The 25,513-nt window shown below is 33.4% G+C and overlaps 1 protein-coding gene across 2 annotated transcripts; it reads left to right on the top strand.

The window, feature by feature from the left end:
* The first annotated feature begins 3,164 nt into the window (after positions 1-3,164).
* LOC128222187 (receptor-type tyrosine-protein phosphatase mu-like) lies at positions 3,165-23,856 on the top strand. 2 transcript variants are annotated; one of them, XM_052931083.1, is made up of 21 exons: positions 3,165-3,417; positions 9,236-10,450; positions 10,877-10,994; positions 11,198-11,283; positions 11,632-11,769; positions 12,049-12,212; positions 12,353-12,440; positions 12,578-12,642; positions 13,256-13,292; positions 13,471-13,574; positions 13,983-14,108; positions 15,339-15,487; positions 16,421-16,556; positions 17,391-17,519; positions 17,660-17,762; positions 18,013-18,089; positions 18,636-18,776; positions 19,405-19,533; positions 20,077-20,234; positions 20,619-20,754; positions 22,531-23,856. In XM_052931083.1, exons 1-21 carry the CDS (start codon positions 3,363-3,365, stop codon positions 22,627-22,629), a joined length of 3,453 nt encoding a protein of 1,150 aa, XP_052787043.1. In that variant the 5' UTR covers positions 3,165-3,362; the 3' UTR covers positions 22,630-23,856. The 2 variants fall into 2 exon arrangements, with proteins under 2 accessions (XP_052787043.1, XP_052787044.1); XM_052931084.1 differs by lacking the exon at positions 9,236-10,450.
* The last annotated feature ends 1,657 nt before the right edge of the window (positions 23,857-25,513 follow it).

The raw sequence follows: 25,513 nt of genomic DNA, 5'->3' as shown, positions 1-25,513 counted from the left end.
ATGTAATGTAAACTTTTGCTTTTAGACACATGTTCATTGGCTGAATTGTTTTAAAAAAGTAACACTTAAGCATGTCATTTGAAAATAAATATAAGTAATAAACAATTATAAAGAAACATAAACAATGCTTATCAATAAAGATATGTGGGTCAGTGTAGACTCTTAGAAATACCATATTTATGCTAAACAGCAATTACAAACAAGTATTTGATTTCATATCACCAAGATGACGGTTGTTTGTTCAAAACACTTCAAATAAGAAGATTATCGGGCATGGACATCAGTCCGGACGTGGCTCAAGCCAACTTCTGTACCGTTAGCGTTTGATTGGAGCAGTGACAAACCAGAGGGGCGAGCATTGGAGAGGAAGATCATGGCAGATGCTAGGTATGTAAACAAAAGTAAAATAACACATGTGCAAATATAATATTTAATGAGCATATTACATATTAAAATGAAAAATAAATGCGATATAACTGTTATATTTCATCTAAACAAACTCAATACATACACATGTCTATGCATTCATTTTATTTTCAGTGTTCAGGTGTCAACTGGTGATGACAGTCTACCTCAACAAGCATCAAATTCAACTGCTGAATTCACAGCGACACTAATACAAGAAGATACTATCGAAATTGAGAGGCTGCAAAAAGAGCTAGCTGACCAGAAAGTTGAAAAAATGAAAATCTCAATCAACAACTTCAACTTGAAAAGTTTGGCATCATTAGGTTTTCATTAGATAGTTCATTAGTTTCATTATATACTGTCCCCTTGGTCCATGTTCGGTTTGTGGCTGGGAGGTTTTTGCTACATCTTCAGGTAGAGCCCTAAGCCCAAGCTTCTTGTATTTGGCAATTGTGTAGAGAGCACCCACTACATGGCCACAAACACCTGACAAGCCAATAGGGCACGGACACCATGAGCTTGTGATCTCTATATTCTCGTCATTCTTGAAGGATACCAGCAGTTCATTCATTATAAAATTATATCAGTATGGATGTTTATATTTATTTATAAACGCATTTATTTGAGAGAGAAAAATAAACATGATATGTATATTGTATTTCTTCATTTGTTATTTGATATTGATATTGTGTCATCATGTCTGTTTGATTGTTTAAATAAACGTACGTTCAACTTGTGTGGGTTTTCATTTTTTCTTTGGAATCTGTAGCATTTTCCATCCAATCTACACCCATCATCTGTTTTTTAAACTGCAACACAAAGATTCAACACATCACATTTTGTATGGTGACTCTACAACCAATATAACTAGATAAAAGCTTTAAGAGAACTATGGTAAATCAACCACTGAATTATCCTGGCCATCATATTAATCCTTGTAATTAGAGAACCCCCAGGGATGTGTATTGATAAGCCATCTGGCTTAGGTTGCAAAGGTATGAATAGCTGCTGATTACATAATTTATTAGGGATAGAGGGTTCAGATGATTATGAACAGGCTCTGGGTTATCAATTTTTATAGTTCTGTACACATGCTTTGCAATTTACAGGCCTGGTCAGTATACATAAACAATGAATGTAACACAACATAAAGTAACATACCTTTGAGATCCTGGGTGTAGCTCTCACTATAGTATTTAAAACCTTTATCAATCAATTTTTCTCCAGAACTTTGTATGTTATCTTTCACATAATTTTCAACAAAGCTGAAGGTTAAATGTGGTATTAAATCCAAATCACGATGACTATAAGATGCTGGTGCTAATGCTTCCACCATGGTCAATTATACATGTTTCTAGGGAAGCAGCTAGATAGCTTAGTAAGCCTCACTCTGAGATAAACATTGATATTCACTTGTATCCTTGTATCAGACCCTTGTATCCTTTCCATATTTACAGTTTATGAATCTGAATGGTTTGTGATTTCCAAAACAGTTTGGACACGCTGGATCTACTTGATCTATTGAACACGCTGGATCTACTTGATCTATTGGACACGCTGGATCTACTTGATCTATTGAACACGCTGGATCTACTTGATCTATTGGACACGCTGGATCTACTTGATCTATTGAACACGCTGGATCTACTTGATATATTGGACACGCTGGATCTACTTTATCTATTGGACACGCTGGATCTACTTGATCTATTGGACACGCTGGATCCACTTGATCTATTGAACACGCAGGATCTACTTGATCTATTGAACTCGCTGGATCTACTTGATCTATTTTTTACATTTCACCGCATTGTTTGTACACCTACATCGGATTAGGTCATTTTATCGAATACACAGTGGTTGCGTTCAAATATTGTTGTTTTTTTTATTATAAGAAACGTATTTTTTCTAACGTTATTTCATGTTATATTCACATGTGGAACTTTTCCCCCAAATACAGTGTTTGGGGGTGGCGAAGCGCTCTACTCTATCATGTTTTTTTCACTTAAAGTATGCAGTATACATTAGATATTACTCTTTTTGTTGTTGTTTTTTTTTTTGCTTATAAAACTCCTTTGCTTGGTATAGAATGTGACGCTTCGGGAGAGGGCCGTAACTGATGTTAGCATAACTCGTGGCCCAATCCCTTTGCATGCTTGATTGTATAATGTCGGTCTAAATATTGTGTTGAAATTTGTATTGATATGTCATTGTCAAATACGTTCTCATGCAATAAAATATTATTAAACTGAACAAAGACAAATTCGTCAAATGTCTAAATAATATATAGGAAATTTATTTAGTAGTATGTGACCTAAATGTAAACCATCATTAACAAATAAAGGGAAACAATCATGTGTAGAATGAAGATATATCTGTTTGATTTCATTCTCTTGACACAACTCGTATATTATTTGTTTCATTATGTATGACACGCATTTTGGGCCGGTGACCTTTGATTACTAAAAATACTTGATTTGCCTTAGTATATATTGGTACTTAAAACGTTTATACCAGCTAATTTGGAAAAAACAATATGAATATGTTCATATAATAGTTATGTTAAATACCAGCGTCACTTCAGTTGATTGATTGTTTAATACAATATTGTGATGTCCATAAAATATAAACACACATTTTAACCCATAAAAATGAGAGCATTTGATCATAATTATTTGTAAAATTACCTACTTCACTTTTCTCTCCGGTTCACTGAAACACGAATTTAAATTCACTTCCGCATTCATTCGCTCGAATGATCAAGTATTTTTCCTGCTATATGGATTTGAAACATATTTAAATAACGATAAGTCTTAAGTTCTCTATGAATTTGAAAACTCGGCCTTGAAGTTGTAAAGTTGTTAGGTAACTTGTACAATAAAAAAATGCTGGAATTGAAGTGGTGACGCATCAATTTGAAGACGTTTTAATTGTGTTTCATTAATAGTTTCATCATGGAGATTTGCCACTTTGTGGTAGTTCTTTGTCTGATGTTTGTGCAAGCTCAAAGTAAGTGTTTATCATGTCTTTTTCCCTCCATGTCTCTCAATTATTTTCCACATACTCATCAAAGCAAGTTAATTTTTGTGTTTTAAAACTATAGTGCTTTTTCTACATACATCCTTTCTTAAATACATACGGCATTGGTCTTACAAAGAGGCTTTAACATGACTTCATTTATGTGTAGTAACAAGTACCTACATTTGCTTTTAAAATCGGAAATCTCGTCAGATCGTTTAATCGACAATAAGCGGAGGATTTATTCTATAACTAATTTACTTTGACGAGTTCTAACAAATTTCATCAAGTAAATGCGCTGCGATTGCAGTAAAATTCATTAAATGTTCTGTAAATTGAGCATGTACAACATAATCTTTACTTGTTTTGAACGATCTATATAAATTAAATGTATTCCTTATTTATTTGTAACTACGAGAAACGAATGTTTAAGTGCCTCTTTTCGCCCGAAAATGGAAGTATATATGTCTGACACGTAGACAATTTCACTAACATCGTAAACTTGAAACTATTTTGTTAATGTTTGGATTTATTTCTAATTCAATTCAATACCATAGTGGTGTTAAAGAAATGCTTGAGCCTGAGTGTACTTGTTTATCTTCCTGGTTTGTCAATCAAGCGTATCTTTTCATTTTACATTTTAAATTTGGCTTGCAAGCTTTGCGTTTCAAACATTTGTTTTGAAAATGAAGGATGCTTAAATGATTGAATTCATATTATATACATGTAGGTCGAAACCCAAACTTTAAACTTTAAACAAGTACACTTTTCATATATGATGGAACCCGGGCTTATAGACTATGAGCGGAAAAGGGTTTTGCTCCCCCCCCAAGGGGGAATTTTGTAGACCATGATTTTATGAAAGTGTATCATCTTACAAACATTTTAAGACATGTTTACGCCTTGGCCGTTGGGGCGTTTGGAAACTACAGCATTTTAAAGTTCGTTACCAAATAATTTTAAACTTTCGAACATAGCTTTCACTTATAAAATAATGTCGTTTAATTAATAAAAAAGTGAAGAAAAATGTTTTAATTCAATAATATATGACGTTATTTTACACACCACTAGTTTTTCAGCTAAAAACAAAGATGTTTCATGTCTCAATATACTGTAATTTACGTTACTTCAAAACTTGCAATATTTTATGACGAAAAACAAGCATAAAAATAAACTGCATCAAATTGATGAGAAATCTTTAATTAGACATTAAACTTCAGACAGTACTGATAAATAAAACATAATGTCAAGTTAAACTTTCACATTAATATTACGTTACATCATCAGAAAAGTATGTTGGCTGTTTATATATATTAAACAAATAATGCCTACAATGAGCATTTATCGTCATTTTGCAATCCTATCTATACAGTGATCCTTGTTTATGACGCAAAAGCAAATTACAAATATAATTTAGATAAACAATCACATTTTCTGATGAATGTGCATGTAGAATACGTCATTTTGCAAAAAAATACGTTACAGACAATTCCTAAGTAATTAGGACTTGATTTGTTAACTTCACACTGTTCACATCACATTTCTAATCTGTTATGCAAGATTAAATTGCAAAAACAAAATGAACGATCATTGCATCATTAAATTTAAATTAAAGATTTGTCACAAAAAATGCTAATCTGCATATAAAATACTTTACTTCAAATTTCAATTACATGACTTGACATTTTGATAAGTTATAACATACCACTCCTAATTATTGTATGTTAATGGATTAGAAATATAAATTACATTCTTACATGGGAATACTATTGCATCTGTCAATTGTAGTTTACGTTACCAGTGTTAACAAGAATATCCTTAACCATGTAACGGGACAATATATGATTATAATTGTAAACAATATATTAACAATCACAGTCTAGAAATTTGCTGTACACGCCCGTGTGTTCCTTTACATGCAGTTCTCTTACATGAGATTAAAACAACTTGACATTTGTTAACAGTATGTGTCATATACGTGACAAATTGCAATGCTCATACATCTTTTTTTTGCAATTTTGCATAATGTACATGAAAAAAATGTCTACACGTTTTTAATATTATTCATTATAGTTAATTATTTGAAAAACATTCTGCAGTCAGTGAAGTCAAGTAACTTCATTCAATTTTCGTTATACTTTTAAAGATGTACTCTTACTCACAAATATGATTTACCACAAATAACACAAATGTTTTAACAAACCAAAGAGGATAAATAAACGTCGAAAACAATTGTTCTTATAAAGAATACCAAGTGTAGAGGTAGACAACACGGTATTTCTACCTTATGAGACGAAAATAGATCACAGTAAATCTTTAGTACTTACCAATCTTAGAAAACTGCGTGTTAAGATATTAAATACACTATTACAATCTTGTTATCAGTAAATAATATTTTCCAAAAATGGAGTTAGTTTCAGAAGTAAACGGTTTTTCACTTAAAATCTGTGTTTGTTATACATGTGCGTGTATTGATTTTGAATAAGAGTGTCACTTTAACCGATTACACGTAATATAGCAACATCCTGCTCTAGTTTGTATCAGATTCATCTTCAAATACTATGTCAGTCATATTTTCAAACTCCACTTCCTCAACATCCTTTTCCGAGTCACTGTAATTTTCTTCTTACCTAGTACACAAACTTCTTGTGAAACAATCTTACCACACGTTTTCGATAGTACTTGGCACTTGTATCCAACCACTTCATTTTATATCTCAAATTTGTAGTGGGTAATTTTCATGGAAGTATTGCCAGACGTACAATTGGTAGTTGACCATGCATTTTAAGGGGTGCTCTACAACTCATGTTGATACTGTTATAGGAGTCTAGAGAGAAACCTTGAGAACCTAGGTTCTTTTTCTTGCACAATGTGTCATATCTCAATTTGTTCACCGGTTATATTTTGGTTTACCATTCAGCAGACAAAGCATTCCATTCTTTCAATAATGTGACCAAGTTTAAACAGTGAACCCATATGGAATTGGTAATAGCCCTTTTATAATTATATAATAATTTAAAGGGGCGCCATTGTTGTATCACATCTTGGGAAGCTATGCTATAAGAATGGCTTTTAATATTACTGAACAAATATCTTCTCCTTTGTTTTGACCAATTTCATTTCCAAAGAAAAATGCTGCTTGTTACCTACACCAGTATGAAAAAACCTGAAATACCTCGCTTAAACCACTAGGACATCTTGAGATCTAACAATGCACGTTTTAATGCCTGCCTCTTGTTAGGATGAAAACAAAGCCTTCTTGTGAAATATTTCAACATTGGCACCTTCAAGCCTTGTAAGATTTTAACATATTTCTCTTAGAACAACAGGGTCTCAAATTTTTCTGCAAAGTTGTCAATTTTCCACTGGTCGAAAAGTAAACATGACATTTAGGTTAAACTAGTATGTCCTTGTTACCCATAAAAGCCATCCATCCGTAGGAGTTCTTGTTTTGGGACCAGATATCAATAATATTGGCGCAGTTCTTTTTTTTCATTCAACTTACTTGAATAAATCAGGGTAATCAACCAGCTTTTCGAATGTATCAGGTACTCATGGTAGGCTTTGAAGTGTTGCATCGCCGACATATGTTTGTGCAACATCCTCACATGGTTTTAAAAGCCATTCTATCAGCAGTTTCTAAGGACCATGTAACTTGACCATAGGAAAAGGGCAGTTTTGTTCACAATTGGATTTTTATGACCTATTCCAAAGTTGCCTAGCCCATTTCCATGAGCGCAATTTTAAATCTTATTCATCTTACAAAATTTAGTTTTTCCACTTATTTATCAATTTATGTTTATGCTTGTAAACTGCATTTTAATGAATTTTCACGCTGTATTGATTATTAATTGAATATATATATATATTTATGCCTTTATACAAGTTATATTGAACAAATACATATGTTTTATATTATTGTGTTTTAACATTTGATTGATTGCAACTCTATTTGATCTTACCCATTTTCCACATGAAACTTAACAATAATATTCATTTTTTTGCCTAAGTAACCTAATCATGGTTACGTAGGTTTTATCGCTGGTTCAAATTACAAATAAAACCAGAATATAATGTGTATAACTAAAACGATTAATTGTGTAAAGGGTATTCATAATTTACCAGCATCAATCGTTACCATGCAAAATATAACTTAAAGTAACGTAAATTACACACTCGTTATCTGCACAATCATAAGAAAGTTTAGGGATTTATTGATGAAATCGTCTAATACGTATTTAAAATATGGTATACCTCTTTCATCAAGCAAAATAACATGACCTTATTTGTATAAGCACTCTGTGTAACATATTATTCCTATAAAAACGTTGCTTTTTATGTTACGTTTTAACAGTAACGTAATTCACCAATTAGCGCGGTATGAATTATTAGAAAACCTTCATCGAACTTAAGAACGATGATTTACCAACTTTTATCTCATAAACGGTCATTATACATAGAAGAAATAGTACAGATAAAACTTGAAAGTAACTACTTTCTAACTAACGTAGTTTAAAAGTCCGTTACTCACTTATGCCCCCTCCCTCAGAGCGTAAACATATCTCATTTTGTGGCGTTTTGCTTAAGCTTTAAGAAAATCATAACCTTCAATTTCCCCCTGGGGGGGGGGGAGCAGGGTCAATTGGCAGCTCAAGGTCTATAAGTAAATGACAATTCTCCCAGTCTATTTGTGTTATTCCTTGTTATCTACCATTCTCCAAGTCTATTTATGTTATTCCTAGTTATCTACCATTGTCCCAGTCTTTTGTGTTATTCCTTGTTATCTACAATTATCCCAGTCTATTTTTGTTATTCCTTGTTATCTACCATTCTCCGAGTCTATTTGTGTAATTCCATGTTATCTACAATTCTCTAAATCTATTTGTGTTATTCTTTGTTATCTACCATTCTACCAGTATATTTGTGTTATTCCTTGTTATCTACCACTCTCCCAGTCTATTTGTGTTATTCCTTGTTATCTACCATTCTCCCAGTCTATTTGTGTTATTCCTTGTTATCTACCATTCTCCATGTCTATTTGTGTTATTTCTTGTTATCTTCCATTCTCTCTCACTGTATTTGTGTTACTCCTTGTTATCTACAATTATCCAAGTATATTTGTGTTATTCCTTGTTATCTACAACTCTCCAAGTCTATTTGTGTTATTCCTTGTTATCTACCATTCTCCCAGACTATTTGTGTTATTCCTTGTTATTTCCATTCTCCAAGTCTATTTGTGTTATTCCTTGTTATCTACAATTCTCCCAATTGCTTTCTGCAATTCTCTCAGTATACGTGTATTATTTCTTGTAATCTACAATTCTTCAACTCTATTTGTGTTATTTCCTTGTTATCTACAATTCTCCCCGTCTGTTTGTGTTTTTCCTTGTTATCTACAATTCTCCCCGTCTGTTTGTGTTTTTCCTTGTAATTTACAAGAATAAGGGAACAATTCACACTTAATTCTTTTCCAGAAAATAGTAACAAGACTAAAAAGGCAGAAGGGTTAAGGTTTCATGCTTAACACGCCGCCTTTTATTACAATTTATATATAGTAATTTACACAGATCGATGCCCACTCACGAGTAAAAGATGTACGCGCACTTTGTATGAAAGAGGGAATTTTTTAAAACAGAAACTATTTTTTTTAAATTGAACTGCACTGAAAAAACACTGTATTGAGTATATAAAAAAATGGGCTGTTTTTTAAAGCTAATTGGTTCAAACGTTTTCACTAATGTCTAGTGCAAAACAGAATTATACGGTATCCAAGAAGTATTCCTTAGGTATTGGTTCTTTTTTATTACAGTTGTCTTAGCACAGGAGTGTTCAACATGCAAATACGCATCATGTACAAGTAGAGGCTACTGTTATAACGGATGTATAGACGGATATTATGGAAACAATTGTATATACAAATGTATTACTCCGAACTGCAAAAGCTGCCATCAATCTTATGGTAGAATTTATTGTTCACAATGCAAATATGGATACTATTTGAAAAATAATATTTGTCATAATTGTGGATCACAATGCAAATTATGCTCTATATACAGTTGTCAATCGTGTTATGACGGCTACTGGGGAAATACATGTGAAAACAACTGCTATGAAAGTTGTGCATCGTGCAGCAAATCGAATGGTTATTGTTTCTCATGTGAGCCAGGATACTACGTACATAATGGCAATTGTTACCCTTGTGACACACACTGTGCTGTATGTAGTGCAACCTTGTGTACATCGTGTCGTGACGGCTACTGGGGAAATAAATGTGAAAACAGCTGTACTGGTAGATGTTCATTATGCCAAAAATCGAATGGTGGTTGTCTGTCATGTAAGCCTGGCTATATGGGAAGCACTTGTGATGATCTCTGTGTCGAATATTGCTTGGAGTGTGACCGATTAAATGGTAATTGTATATCATGTGATAAAAGTCATTGGGGATATGCATGCGATGCGTGTAATGTTCAATGTAAAATATGTAATCAGTCAAATGGATGTTTGGAATGTAATGTTGGTTACTATGGCCAAACATGTGACAAAGACTGCGGAGTTTATTGTCAAAACTGTGACAGAATAAATGGTTGCCTACAATGTCTACCAGGATATTACAAACACAATAATATGTGTGCAGAGTGTTCGTATAGATCCAACGGATGCACATGCACAAGCAATGTACAATGCAGTGGATGTGTATATGGATATTTTCTCAACCCTTCATTGTGTTCAAAATGTCCTGAGTACTGTTCTAATTGTAATAAGTCTTTATCCGGTCAAACAGTATGCACCTCCTGTACTGCCGGTACGTTTGGAGAGACCTGTCAATATATTTGTTCTCAGGATTGTGAAAACGGATATTGTGATGAGAAAAATCCTGATGAAACCTGTAGCCAGTGTGCGAATGGAAGATTTGGAGAGAAATGTGAGCATTTTTGTTCACTTGGATGCGAATCGCGTAATTGCACGAAAGAAACTGGCTCTTGTACCTGCAAAGCTGGATGGAACGGTCAAAGATGTCAAACATGTATGGATCAATCCTACAATGCTTTTAAATCTGATGTTAAGATACACTTTTAAATTCCCATAATCCCAAAGCTGTACAAAACGTTCCATTTTTAGACTCATATATATGTTAGCAAATTGTATTTGTTTTTCAAAGAATTACAAAAACAACCGTACAAATCATTAGTTGTAAATATACTCCTTTCTGTTCAAACTTTCCTGTTTTAAATCATATTATATAAATATATTGTTTTGTATTTCATTTTACTCGTTTTTCTCTTTAGTCATTTAGACAAAAACAGAAAACCAAACCACATTTTTATCACCTACTGCACCGTACAAAACATTAATTGTTTATGTAAGCCTTTCTACACAAACTTTCCTGTTTTAAGTCATATTATATAATTATATTGTTTTGTATTTCATTTTAATTGTTTTGCCTCTTTAGTCATTCAGACAAAACCAGAAAAGCAAACGACACCTACTGCACTGGGTGGGGTTATTGGATGCGGGATTGTGGCTCTTTCTGCCATTGTGTTCCTTGCACTGTTTCTGTTTCGAAGAAGGTAATACAAAAGAATATACTATCAATATACTGTTATTCACGCTTTCTGACATTGTGTTCCTTGGACAGTTTCTGCTTCGAATATACTATCAATATACTATTATGCACGCAAACAAACATAATTAAATGCATTTCAATTAATACTATTGTAAAACTTATTTTAAAAAAAGTAATCTTCAAAACGCAATCTCCATGTATTTTCAGAAAGGTAAATTTGAGCAATAAAAGTAAAACAAATGAAAAAGAACCTGAGAACCCCTGCGCATTGTACGCAACAGTGAACAAAGGAAGTAAGTATGCGCCCTGTACATCCAGTAATGATTTTCTTGTGTACTCGTAGCAAAACATTTTTGAGTGTTAAGAGAATGTAAGGATTTGATTTAGGGCGTTAATTATGAAATAATGATTAATCAATCTATGCTATAGTAAGATGACATAAAGTGAGATTATAATGATTAAGAATGGGCGGGGCGAGAGTTACTGTCTTACAATACTACCTATTGGTTGAAACATTGTAAAGCAAAATCTGACGCAGCGCTCATATAATGTTGTACAGGCAAATCTACATATTATTTATATATATTAATAAAACAATGGAAACAGTTATGTAAACATGCAAGCCCTTTTCGTTTCCACAGGAGTTTCCACAGCGGAGTACACTTTTGGAGATTCTAACAATATGCACTCTGTTACCATCATAAAAAGCCCCAATTCACCACCGAACAGGTCCGGAGTGGAAACGACGCATATTTTTATAGAAGATAATCTTGAAATTGGTAGGATTGTAATCTAAATAGTTTAAAGGTTACATTATAGTTGTACAATGCTTGAGTTTAATCAAATTACGCCATGCCAGGCAAATACGATTTTCTTCAATAAAATTAACGCTATACAAGACGAAAATTGTTTTTTAATACTACATCAAACTTACGGTATTACAGATACTATGTTGATTGTTGATGCTTATGTAATTTAACGGTATTGCAAACGTATTGATGTTGTTGTTGTTGTTTTAATGAAGAAGATCATGTTAAACCAATTTAACGATTATGCAGACGAAGATGATGCTTCTGCCAGGGAATTTGCAGTAATATTTGAGGAAAATGGAGGTGTTTATTATAACAACGCCGAAAAGTTTAGAACAATCAAACTGCCTGTGACCGGTCTACCACAATATGTACTAAATATTCGTTTGAAAGACCTAGAGGAAGAATTTCAGGTACGTGCACCACCTGAATTTACAAAATTAATCTGATATCTTTTGCTATAGGGTTATGTGCAATAATGTCATGTAGATATGTTTATTTTATTTTACTATCGTTCAATCTATTTAAGTTGTTAATGGTTTATCTCTTGCAGAAAATCCCATACGGTCTTGTGAAATCCTATGAAGTTTCCCAAATGACACTTAACATGCACAGTAATAGATACAAAGGAATCTATCCGTGTAAGGATACTAACAATTTCTTGTTTTCATCGCGTAATAGTGTTTTGGTTGCTAGTTTGACTTCCCGTGCATTGTTTACACCATTAGTACCATTTGGATACTTTTCATGGTCAAATGTTTAACCTGTTTCATTTCAGATGATGATTCTCGAGTTATTGTACGCGATGGAGAAACAGACTACATTAATGCAAGCTATATGGACGTATGTTGTTGCTTACCAAAGCAGTATTATTGTAATGAGTTTTGGGCCTTTACATAAGTATATGTGTTGTTAGTTTTTCGCACAGGAGCCCGTTTTATATTTTATATATTTTAACTAGTTGAAAAATGCTTTCTGACAGAAGCGTCATAATGTCGTAAATTTGCAATATATTGAATTGAATTAAATATCCACTGATCATTTGTCTCCCTGAAAGGTCCCCCAACAGTTATAATTACTGACTTTTAATGTATATAAATGTTTTGTTGGTATGTTGTGTGCTGATTCAGTGTCTGTTAAGCCATAACCAATGCCATTGTAGCCATTGTTTTAGTATCAATATTACAATTTGTAATATCTGCCAATACACAAATAGGGAAGTGAACATTTCGAAAACGTCTTTGTGACAAGAGTTAAGTAAAACGTCCGTTAGCATAAGGATGAAGTTGTTATTTGGCTTAAACATTTCATACCAGCTTGATATTGTACATGCTTAAGAATTTGCTGATGTGTTATGCCAATACACTGCTGTACTGGTACACGATTCACTAGATTATTGGAATGGAGTGAATCAATAACTGTCATTATCAAAAACATAAATTGTATTTTCTTTCAGGGATTCAGAAGGCGCAATGCATATATTGCTACTTTGGGTAATAGCACGTATTTTTGTACTTTGATTTGTTGTCTATCAATATTATTAGAACTAATAATATCAAAATCTTTACGACTAACTGCGTAGACAATAAATGCCATTCCTATTAAACCTGATTTTTACTATTATGAAAAGCGAACATAAATGATTATTATATTCAATAAAGCAATTTTAAGGTCCAATGGCTAAGCAGCTTGGCGATTTCGGCCAATTCTGGCGAATGATCTGGCAACAGGATGTGGAGAAGATCGTCATGGTGACCAATTTGGTAGAGGGTGAGGTAAGATGATATTTATTGTGCCCTTCTTTGAAAATGTGTAATGTGGATGGAACTTAGAAGAGGATGATGTAAGATTAGATTAAAATTAAAATGGTCTTCTACGTTTGTTATGGTTTTGTAATAAAATTAATGAATTTGAAATAAAAACAGTATTGAACTAGATTAACAGCAGCAACAAATCGTACGCTTTGGTATTCCTTCATGATTACAATTAAAAATACGGAACCACATGGTATATAGGTATGCATTAAGTAAAGAATGTTTTAGTTCCCTGATGATTCTATGGCAATCTGTTAAGGAAAATAACTCCTTTAGAGTGCCATCACCTTTAAGTATATCAAACATGTTGGTCCTTTATATTATATTCATATAAATGTGATAGATAAGTTCATATTTATTTCATTGCAGAACATAAAATGCGAGCAATATTGGCCGGACCATCATCAAAGTAAACTATACGACGATATAGAAGTTGTGTGCAAGGTTGAAAAACTGTACGCAGATTATATTTGGAGACAATTTACGCTTTCTCAGGTACATTGAACATGGTCATTACTCCTCAGTCTATAGTATAGCAGGCCGATTTCAGGATTGAATGTTCAAGTATTGCGGTTCATCGATGTAATGAAAGCATTTGAACTTTACGATCATCCTCTGACCAAACGTTTTCCATCATAGATAATGTGCAATTCGAACATATTCAATGTTTATATCTGTACTAATAATGCACACAATTCCTCTGGAATTACTCTACTGCAACAATGAAAAATAACGCATCCAAAACAATGGAATGTAAATAATGAATGTATTTGTATTAAAGTAGTTATACATCATATGATGATTATATGCGCCATGCAAAAGTATTTTCATTGTATTATGATTTAACACAGTAATATCAGTAAAGAACTAAGAGTAAGCTGGTTGAGGTATCTGGATTAAAATTAGAATATTAAACAGTTTCCTAGCCATTTCCCGTCAAAACGATTGCCTACTTGTTATATATTAGTTATATAAAGATGATATGATACGGATTTAAGTGTGTGTTCAAGTATCAGTTTGCAACGAACTAAGCGCTTTATCAAAACTTCCTTATTGCTTAATACTGTTGTAAATATGTTTAATGAGAAACCACTGTTATCTATTTTGTTAACCATTAACTTTTTCAAATGAAAGTGAATGTTTATAAAAATAGTTCAAACGTTCAGCGCTATTATTGTCGGAGAATGGGGAAAGAAGAACGTCTCCAAATACATATTATTTGATGACGTATTTTCTTCGACGTGAAAGATGATAGTTCAAATATGATAAATGGATCATATAACTCTTATTGGAATCAAATCAAAATTATTATCTTATTTCCCTACATAAAAAAGTAGAATGTCCCGAACCTTTTATTTAGGCAGGAATAATTTTGAAAGGTGACGTTAACGTCAGTATGCTAATAAGCTGCCATAGAAACTACCCGTCAGAAAACAATGTCTTAACTATAACGATGGAATTAATAGTGATGTTTATGTTGATGTTTTAATAAATATCATCTTGTATTTTTAAACACATGAAATTGGTTTGTGTCGTTTATAGTTTGTGACTAGATCGTTAATTTATCAACAGACGTGTAAGCGTGTATTATTCCAATAGCAATTAAGTGTTATTCATCTTACACATGAAATGCATTGTAAAAATATAAATTCATAACCAATATAAAACGGTTTTCTATATCAGCCGCATTTTAATGTTATTCTTCTTCTCAAAACATGGTATCAGAACTCTGAAGAAAGAAGTCTACATCATCTACAGTTCACGAGCTGGCCAGACAAGGACATCCCTGATGATGTCACATCAATTATTGAGTTAAGACAGAGAGTGAGCGCCTTGCCGAGTACCCTCAACGGACCAGTAGTTGTGCATTGCAGGTTTGGTGTCAAACTTTGATTATGAAATACTGACTTTAACCGGGGTGTGGGGCTGTCGCCCTCTGAAAGACGTATTATCGCTAAAAATAGGTCAAACGTCAGCGAGTGCATTTCAATCAGAAATGCTTCATCCGATTATTAAAAAATTGCACAAACAGCTTAAGACATCTTAAACAAATACAACATTTCCAATTATAATCTTATTCTGTGACAAAAGTAAAGAAGCACTATAATAATGTTTTGTATTAAAATATATTGGTAAATTAAGCCAAGCCATTGCAGGCATAAATGGTCCAATTAGAAAGTATTTCCAGTGCAAACTGTTAAATGAACAAATGAGTCCCCATGATGACAAATGTCCATGGGAGTAGCGAAACTCCGCATGGTTAGTTAACAACAAATATTGTCCGGTTAGCGCAGTGGTTAGCGCACTCGCTTCTCTTCTCACCAAGGCGACCCAGGTTCCATTCCCGGCCTGAGCGCGTGTGAGTTTGGTTAGTGGTCACCAAGTCTGACAAGTTGATTCCCTCCGGTTTCCCCCGCACCACAAGACCACATTCTAGCGCAACATCGTGCCAACGAGAGCGACATAGTTCAAGTTATTATAACTTGTTTCACAATCGTTGTAAAATATATAATGTTTAAACTAATGACAAATATACAAAGACAACACATTAAACGCACTTCACGGAACGAATATAGTATATATGTATACTAGGATAGATATATGAATAGTCAGATAGTCGTTTGACAAGTATTTATGTAACTACTTATATGCATTAAGCACATACAATAATACCATAAAGTATCAGAATTAAACTCTTTGGCCATAGCGGTACTTGTTTATTTACATAATAGATTGAGAAGTAACCAAAATTGGTTCTAAGTCTCTCTTCTGACCGGATATAGCTATTGAGCTTTGTGTACCTTCAGTGCTGGTGTTGGCCGAACGGGCACATACATAGCTTTAGACATTCTGACAAAGGAGGGTGAGGTAGAAGGAGCAATAGATATACCTGGATGTGTCCTTAACATGAGACAGAACAGGCCAAACATGATTCAGACTTTGGTGAGATGTTAACTTATATATATATATATATATATATATATATATAATATCAAATTAGTTTACCCGCACGTTAATATTAAACTATTTCTTTAGCACAGCTACGTATACGCTGATATTAATCACGTTAATCTAGTCCATGGGAAGAGAAAGACATATTTAGGAGTGTGTGTATACCACGTGATTAATTACGTCACAAATACTACGTCGGAAGGCAACTTTTTGCTCCGAATGATGACTTAAAACAAAGATAGCTTTTTCTTCACCGTTTTAAATGAAACTAAGGAAAGTCTATGTCGCTTAAAGATCACCGCCTTCGTTATAAAAGGAGTTTGGTTAGGTGATTAGTTACCTTAAACACTTAAACACACATCTTTCCAAAATAATGTTTTGACAGTGCTCCATCAGGTGGCAATTTTGTGAAAAGGTTTGTCGAAGTGTTTTAAGAAACTAAACTCCCAATCAAACTCTAGTAAAAGATAGAAGGATCGAAAGATCTGTAAGCGGCGTAGACTATGCTAGTTTTTATTTATTAAAATAAATTGGTGAAGAAATAGTAAAGTTATCTTTGTTTAAATTCTTCACTCGAAGCAAAATATTGCCTTTCGACGAAGCATTTATGACGCAATCTATCACGTTGTATACACACACTGTATAGACCACGAATAAAAATATCTGGGGTCTGATGTGGGCATCTTTACCACTATACCTCTAAACATCATGTCAGCGTCACACTAATATTTGTTAGAACTTATGTAAATTATAGTTGCATTTATTCATGCATTGTCTTTCAAAGTACCGTACAATTAAATACTTTTTTTTCAATTGCTATTTTAGAGTCAATACAAGTATCTTCACCAAGCTTTGGTTTATGCATTGACTCTTATGGACTCGGTGGTAAAACGGGAACACTTCCATGAATATATGGAGAAATCCGGAAAAGAGGAGATAAAGAAGCAGTTTGAGGTAAGACTGTTACACTAAGTATCAACTGGTATAATGTAATGAATCAATAATTGACCTAAAATGTGAATACCATGCTCCAAGTGTATATATACTGCTTTATTATTACTCAAACATAACGTTGCTTTCGAAATAAACTTTAGAAAATGGAATTAGCCCGGGAACAGATGTCCGATAAGGAAGTACAGGCTACGGAAAGGAATCGGCTACTCACGAAAAAGAACAGGAAACACGCGGATATACCAGGTACCATGGTCATTTTTATTGCATAAGGGCGAACTACCCTAGCTACATACTGTAATCATCTGAACATAGATAATTAAGAAGAAATAAACTCAAATAAAAATAATAAACTCGTTAGTCTTTTAAAATATTTAGATAATTATTTGAAACTTTAATGGTGACGATTAACATGTTCTGCTTTATACAGTAGTTACCTAACTTAGTTGCAATTTTTATGGCTAACACCTATATTCTTGGTTCTGTGTATTGTTAGGTGACTCCAACAGACCGCGTCTCTCTCTGTGTTTACAACCCGGCGAGTCTGATTACATCAATGCGATATACATCAACGTAAGTCTGTGTTTTGTATGACATGATAAATATATATTAAAAATATATTCCTCGATGACAGTTGTCCATTTAATATCAAAATAATATTACAATATACCCTTTAATGATTGCCCTACATTGTCAGCCAATCAGGGGCGCGAGATTTTTAAAATGTTTCGTTTCTTATGTGTGCAGAATCGTTACTTATTTCCGAAGACGACTCTTCAGGATAAAGTAAATTGCTATAACTGCGCATGCGCATATAGCCCCACCTACTGATCGCATAGGCGCGATTTCAGTGTCAACGATGATTTAAATGACGTCACGATATCGTGCATTGATTGGCAAGTCTGTTGTACATGCGCTCTGTTTAATTTTAAAGCTGATGCAGTTTGGGAGGTTAACGCTTCCCTAGGTTATTTATTCACGAAGAAATTACTGAATAAACTCTAATCTATATATAGAATAAGACAAGAGGTACTTCTATAGGGGAATGAGAGAAAGGCCCAAAAACAATAAACGAGATACACAAAACGCTACACTGCATTTGTGACAAATCTATTTCAGAGTTTAAAAACAAAACACCGCTTCCTAGTTGCACAAACACCTCTGTCTGGCACAGTTGACGATTTCATTGCACTTGCTGTTCAAGAAAACTGTTCCTGTATCGTTAGTATGGAGGCACATTTGGAAAATCACATCGGGAAGGTTTGTTATTTCACGCTTACCTTAAAGTGACACTTTAATTCAAAATTCATACATACACACGTATAACAAACATACAGTATTGAGTAATAAACCATTACCTACTTACTAAGTAAGCATTTATGTCAAATGTTAATTGCTGATTACCAAATTGTAACCGTGTATTAAATTGCTGAACACGCACAAATATTAACGATTGGAGAGTGCTTAAAGATTGACTGTGATCTACCATCGTCTCGGAAGGTAGAAATAGTTTATTTTCTGCACCTTTCTTTCAAATTAAACTCGGTATCCTTCGTAAGAACTACTGTTTTTTTTTACATTTATTCATCCTTTTAGGTATATGTAAACAATTGTGTTTATTGTGGTAACGCTTATGTTGGAGTATGGGCGCAAGTTTTAAGGAGAGCTTATATTGCGTTTCTATTTGATTATTTTCATATCACAAATGACGTAGCCATTATGACATAACATGTTAATATATTTTGAATACCAGTAGTGTTACAATTTATAACGTTACGTCATTAATCAGTAGAGTAGCTCTAGAAATCATAAAGGAAGGGTTTTATAAATTCTAGAAAAATAATAAGACAAAAATGTTTCCTGCTTCTTATGATATTGTTTTATACAGGGGATTGGCTTATGCTTTCCTGATGAAAACCAAACAATGAAGGCTGGTATGGTTTCCGTACGATCCACCACAGATCAAAGTTCAAGACACTTTGTAAAAAGAATGCTGCATTTCGAACACGAGGAAAAGGTCAGACTTAAAGCTGAACTTTAACAGATTTATCGTTTGACAACTTTTCTTATTTTTTTGTTTTTGAGTACATGTCTGGAAAAAATAATACACTATATGAAACTGCTGGTAAAAGATCATTTTGCAATTTATCATATTCAAGTTAGAAAAATGATATTTTATGGCTAAAAGCGTTACTAACGCTTTAAGAAAAGTGAACTTTTCGGTAGTTTTTCCAAACAGTTGAGATTTGTTATATTGTGAATTATCTGTTATGAGTGAATTGAAGGCACTGATGCCGAAATTAGCCGTTTTAAAAAATATTGTTAAAACTGACAATATGCGAGAGTGCAGCTTCAAGCTTTGTGGCTGTGCGCAAATTAGAAAAATGTTATTTTATCTTCTTTTTGTTAATTTGTATGTAATTTTAATAATATCCCTACGTTTATTCGAAATCAAAGATATGTTATTATATAAAAAAGGAAACAACAACAACCTTTAATACATTGTCGATTTTACATCGCTAGCTTTGCCTGTAAACATTATGTTTTTGTTGGTTTATAGACCAAGAAAGATGTGACCATTCCACACTATGAATACCTAGACTGGGATACAAAACACAATGTTCCTAAGAAGCCCGAACACTTCGTTGCCTTCATCAAAGAGGTTGAAGGCGTATCCAAATCATCTCATCCAAATGGACCGATACTGGTGCATTGTCTGTACGTGCAAGTTTTGTTTTAGATTTCGTTTGCTTTCAAAATATGAGTTTATGCAGTTATTCAAAAGTATTTAATTTTAAACCCTAAACTCATTCAAACAAGAAACGAAATCTGTCAATAAAAAAATAAAAAATGTTTGAAAAACAAGTACATTCGAAACTCTTTATGTCGAACTCTGTCATCTCTATTTTCCGGTTATGTCGAATTTTTGGGGTTCAGTGAGACATATATGACATGTTATGTGGTTCGGTTATTCCCGAGCCCTAAACGACTTCGGCATAGTGAGTTTTGACTGTATACTATAGGAAGAAATAAAACATTTGTTTATTTTATTTCTACGATCTTAGACACCATCTTTTACACGGCATATTCCCTTTGTGACAGGAACGGTGCTGAAAAGAGTGGCATATTTTGTGTTGTCTCGACATTAATTGAAACACTGAGTGAAGCTAATGAAGTCAGTGTGGTCAATGTCGTGATGAAAGTCAGAGCTAGAAGACCGCTCGCTATTCCAAATAAGGTGAATATAAAACTGCTTGTTCATAACAAATGATTCGTTTACTGCATGTGTAGGAATAACTGCTAGGTAAAAGAGTTGCACCTCAACGATACAATGGAACCCACAGGCAAATAAGGTGAATATAAAACTACGTTTTTTTCAAAACAACTAGTTCGTACTGTATGTGTAGGAATATCTGTTTGGTAAAAGAGTTGTATAATAATGATACAATGGGCCTGTAAAGAGGCTCAAGGTTCAAGGTTTAATATACACTGAATCGCCACATTAGTGCAATAACTCAATAACTGCATATATATATAGAAGCAGATATTGTGTACTTGCACTAAGGTGACGGTTCAATGAGGGACATCATTTAAATATGCTTGCTTGATACGAATGTCCATGAATCAAATATACATCTACTGAGCCAGGAAGGTTTTATCGTTGTATTTTTTTCTCAATCCAATCAGGTATCTGTGGGTTATACTATTTAATAGTTGTACTAGTAGTTTTCAGATTTAGCATCTTTGTTAGAATTTATGCCTAAGTGACTATCAAGTTGGATAACAGTTGCGGCTCCAGGACAATCTAAATGGGGGGCACAACTAATTATAAACATATAAAACCATTTTGAATGTATTATTTTAATCATATAATGACATGGAATTCATATTTTTTGTCGCTGCCAATGATTTCTGGCAGATCAATTAAATTAAAAAGATAGTATTAACTGATATAAGATAAACCTTTCAAACAAAATAGCATGCCGGTTTGGGCAATCGAAACCGGGTCGACGGATTTTAAATCATAGTCGTTTACCACTCGGACACCTGAGACACACATCTCTGACGAAGAATAAATACTGTATAAACCTATAGTAACTTAAGTATATTATTTGCATTTAACGATATTGTACTTCTGATGTCATTGTCATTTATGGTAACTGAAGTAAAAACATCTTGACAACAAATTCCAAAAATGGTTTCAAATATATTATTCTGTATTAATTTACAAAGGCTCTAGCATGATTCCGATGTTCATAAAATCCGAATTGTTGAGTTTCAAGGCGGCAACGTTTTGAATTTAAACTTGTTAAATGCATCGTCATGCACACACATATCTTGTTGACACAAATGCCATTATTTAAAGCAATGACGAACATATAATGTGCACATGTTAACAGTTTAAAACAACTCATATATCTGGTATGGGATATATTCTGAAAACAGAAAACTAACCCGTATAACTGCAGCCAAATTTGTTTACTTTTGATCAGCTGTCTCTGTAAAATAGAGCGCCGATTTGTCATTATCGAATGTTCGGGCCCCGATGTCATTTTCATGAGACTTTTTCGTGTCGTATACTATGTCATACTTTGAAATTGGTATAACATAACGGAACACGAGAATCAGGTTCAATTGTATATTTATATAAACTGTAAATTGTGACAAAACAACTTATTTGTACAGTTAAGTCAATAAAGATTTGCCCCAAAAAACATTACTTGCCGGCCAGATGGGGGGGGGGCACAGGCACTCTGTGACCCTCAGGTAGATTCGCCACTGGATAATAAAATATAACGTCGTTGTCGCAACTCATGACGTCATGTTATTTATTTATTACGTTGTTAATGCAAATGTACGCACTTGCTCTCATCTGATGAAGTATTTTTAACGTCGAATCGCGTTTTGAAATGGGAAATATATATGCTTTCAGTTTGCATATTCTATATTCTAAATCAGTTATCATAACATAATGATAATTAGTATTCCATTTTTTATGAATTCGATATTTCAGGAGCAGTTTTACTTTTGCCACGAGTGCGTTCTCCATTCCGTGAACGCAACAGATAACGCTGTGTATTACAACATAAGTGGGGATATCCAGAGGGAATAAACAGTGCTGACATATTTTGAACAATGATAAAGGTCCTCCTACCATTGACACGAACACATGACTATATACGTTTGGTAGTTATTTGATGACATGCTAAGCTTTGGCTTTTCATGATTTACAGAACATTAGAATTCCATCTGTCAATATAAACATTGCATTGTAAATATCATTGTAACTATTTTCATAAAATCGTTCACTTTTTGGGGTGCTTTTCCATTTTTGTACAAACATCAATCAATTTTATTTCATTTTATAACACATTCACAAAGTCGAGATAGTTTACCGTTGCCCGACACTCATTTAATGAAACTAACGCCTGAGTGGTTTAACTTTCGCGCCAAAACCCTAGTGACTACACAAAGGGCGGATCTATTGTGTCACCTTAGCGAACATCAACTAAGTTAGAGTTCATTTTGGCGATTTTACCATGTTGTAGAGTGTTGAATTGTTTTGATTTTGCACCCAATGATAACTGAACGAAAAATAAGAATGCTTAAGTATTGTATAATCATGTTATAAAAAATATACTACATCAAACAATCGTGCTTAAAATGATACCATGAGAGAGCTGAAAGGTTGATTGCGCAACGATTGTTACATTCAATTTAAAAATCAACTTGAAAAGTGAATGCATGATATGTAGCTTTTCACGAAAAGCTAGTTATACATTGCGCATGCCTTTTATAATTCATGCTACTGTCGTCTGCATGTTTTGCATTATGTATTAAATATGCCATGTTTTGTATGTGCGCGCTTTTTACACTGAAAATGTTTTGAATACGTTTAACGTTATCTTTAAAGATGCACTCTTACTCCCAAATAAGATTTACCACAAATAATAATATTGTTTTAATATTCTAAAAAGTTAAGGATTAATTTATCTAAAAAATCAATGGTTCTCATGAAGCATACCGAGTTTGATTTGAAAGAAATTTGCATAAAACACAGTATTTTTCTACCTTATGAGACAATATAAGATCTCAGTAAATATTTTAGCATTCACCAATCATTTAATATTTTTTTGCGCTTTCTGCTATTAAATTCACGGTTACAATCTTGTTATCAGAAGTTAATATTTTCCATAAATGCATTATTTAGTAAAAAGTTTAAGATTTATCAGTAAAAATTTATGTTTGTTATACAAGTGTATGTATTGATTTTGAAGAAGAGTGTCACTTTAAATATTCGCGCTTTTAGATAGTGTAGCTGTTTGTCAGTTCATTTGAATAAAGCTCTTTTCTCCCTTTCCCCCCTTTGTTGGTCATTCGTTTAATATATCAAATTACGCGATAATTCACACAGAAAAGTTTTAATGTAAACATAAGTCACACTTGTAAGGCTCTGGCGTCAAAAGTCACACATTTGCGTTTTCAGCGGAGCCATCTGTTACTATGAATGTGAGTTTTTTGCCGATAACATTTTATTTGACATATGTTTCATATATTTCATCATATATATATTTAATCTGAAATACGAATATGAAGAAGTAACAATGTGAATGCCTTGTCATGGGTTGTAATGTAGGGTACACAACTGTGCTAAAATATGCTTATATATGTTTCAAGATCCGCACATGAACTTGAGGGACACAGTACCGCTACTCATAATGATCAACCTGATTTCGTCCTTTCATTCGGTACTATAATTGATTAGGCCAACCACCTATGAGTTTTTCACAAGCATTTTGTATCTGTCATGGTTATTTATCATCGGACAGAGCGTTACAAAGCGAACGTTTTACAAATAACCGTATTGAGTACGCCTATGTGTCTCAACGTAAATATATTCACTAACGGAAGTTGACGTCGTACGTGAACTTGAAAATAGACTTTTAAACACCATTTCGCGAGACATTTTTGCCACATTTTTAATCATGTCTTGTTACTCAACAAACAAAATCAATGTCGTAATGAAGAATTTACATTATTTTTTTTTTCCAAACGGCGTCGAATAATAAAATCGGAAAGTACTGTGCATACACTTTGGTGTTGATTTTACACAAACAGTACGAAATAACAGGTCGGACTCAACGGTACGTTATTTCTGTAACGAAATGACATATACAATAAAATCAAATATAATAATAAAGTCATGGATAATGGCTTACACAATTATAACAAAATATATATATATATACATGGATACACACTGCTAAGTGTACTAACCCTGTGCTTTTGTCAATATAGTGTCTAATTTCCCTTTGTTAAAAACATTCCCCGAAGCGCAAAGGCGCCCTTCCCTTCTTCCGCGGTTATTCATTACAAAAATGAGAACGCCGTGCTGCTCCAGTGTGGCCACCGGTGAAAGGAACTATTATCTTATATTGTAGTTTACATATATACTGAATTAATTCCACAAAACTGTGTTTAATATGTTTATAACACAAAAACAGACTATCCAGGAGATGAACTTTGTTTACCGCGTTACTCAAAAGACTTGGTGTTAAACATATTTGAGTTATCACTTATTGAATTATGCTGTCACAGTACATATGACGTGCATTTATTACATCGTCGTCTTTTTGATGTCATGGAGAGAAATTTCACTCAAATGATAAAAAACAGATACATTGTGGTCGATTATAGTGTTGCTTCAACTTTAATATTTGAGCACTTTTGTGACTTTGGCATCGATGTAGCAGATTTTTACGATCATTTCCTGCTCTATTATGAAAAGTAACACGTTTGATATATCTTTGACCCGGTTGTTCAAAACTCTCGTTAAATTACTTACGCTTACGCTGACGTGTTAGCGTTAACCGTAAGCAGTAACGTTAACTAACGCAATCAGCGTTATCCTGTTGTTCAAAAATCTATCGGCGTAAGCGTTAGCTAACACTGATGTAACGCTTACCTGTTGGCGTTAACATCAGCGTTAAGCTCAC

This window comes from Mya arenaria, chromosome 16, assembly GCF_026914265.1.
Source record: "Mya arenaria isolate MELC-2E11 chromosome 16, ASM2691426v1".
In the NCBI taxonomy this organism is placed as follows: Eukaryota; Metazoa; Mollusca; class Bivalvia; order Myida; family Myidae; genus Mya; species Mya arenaria.
The sequence above is the reverse complement of the archived record's forward strand: the minus strand, read 5'-3'. Positions and strand labels throughout refer to the sequence as shown.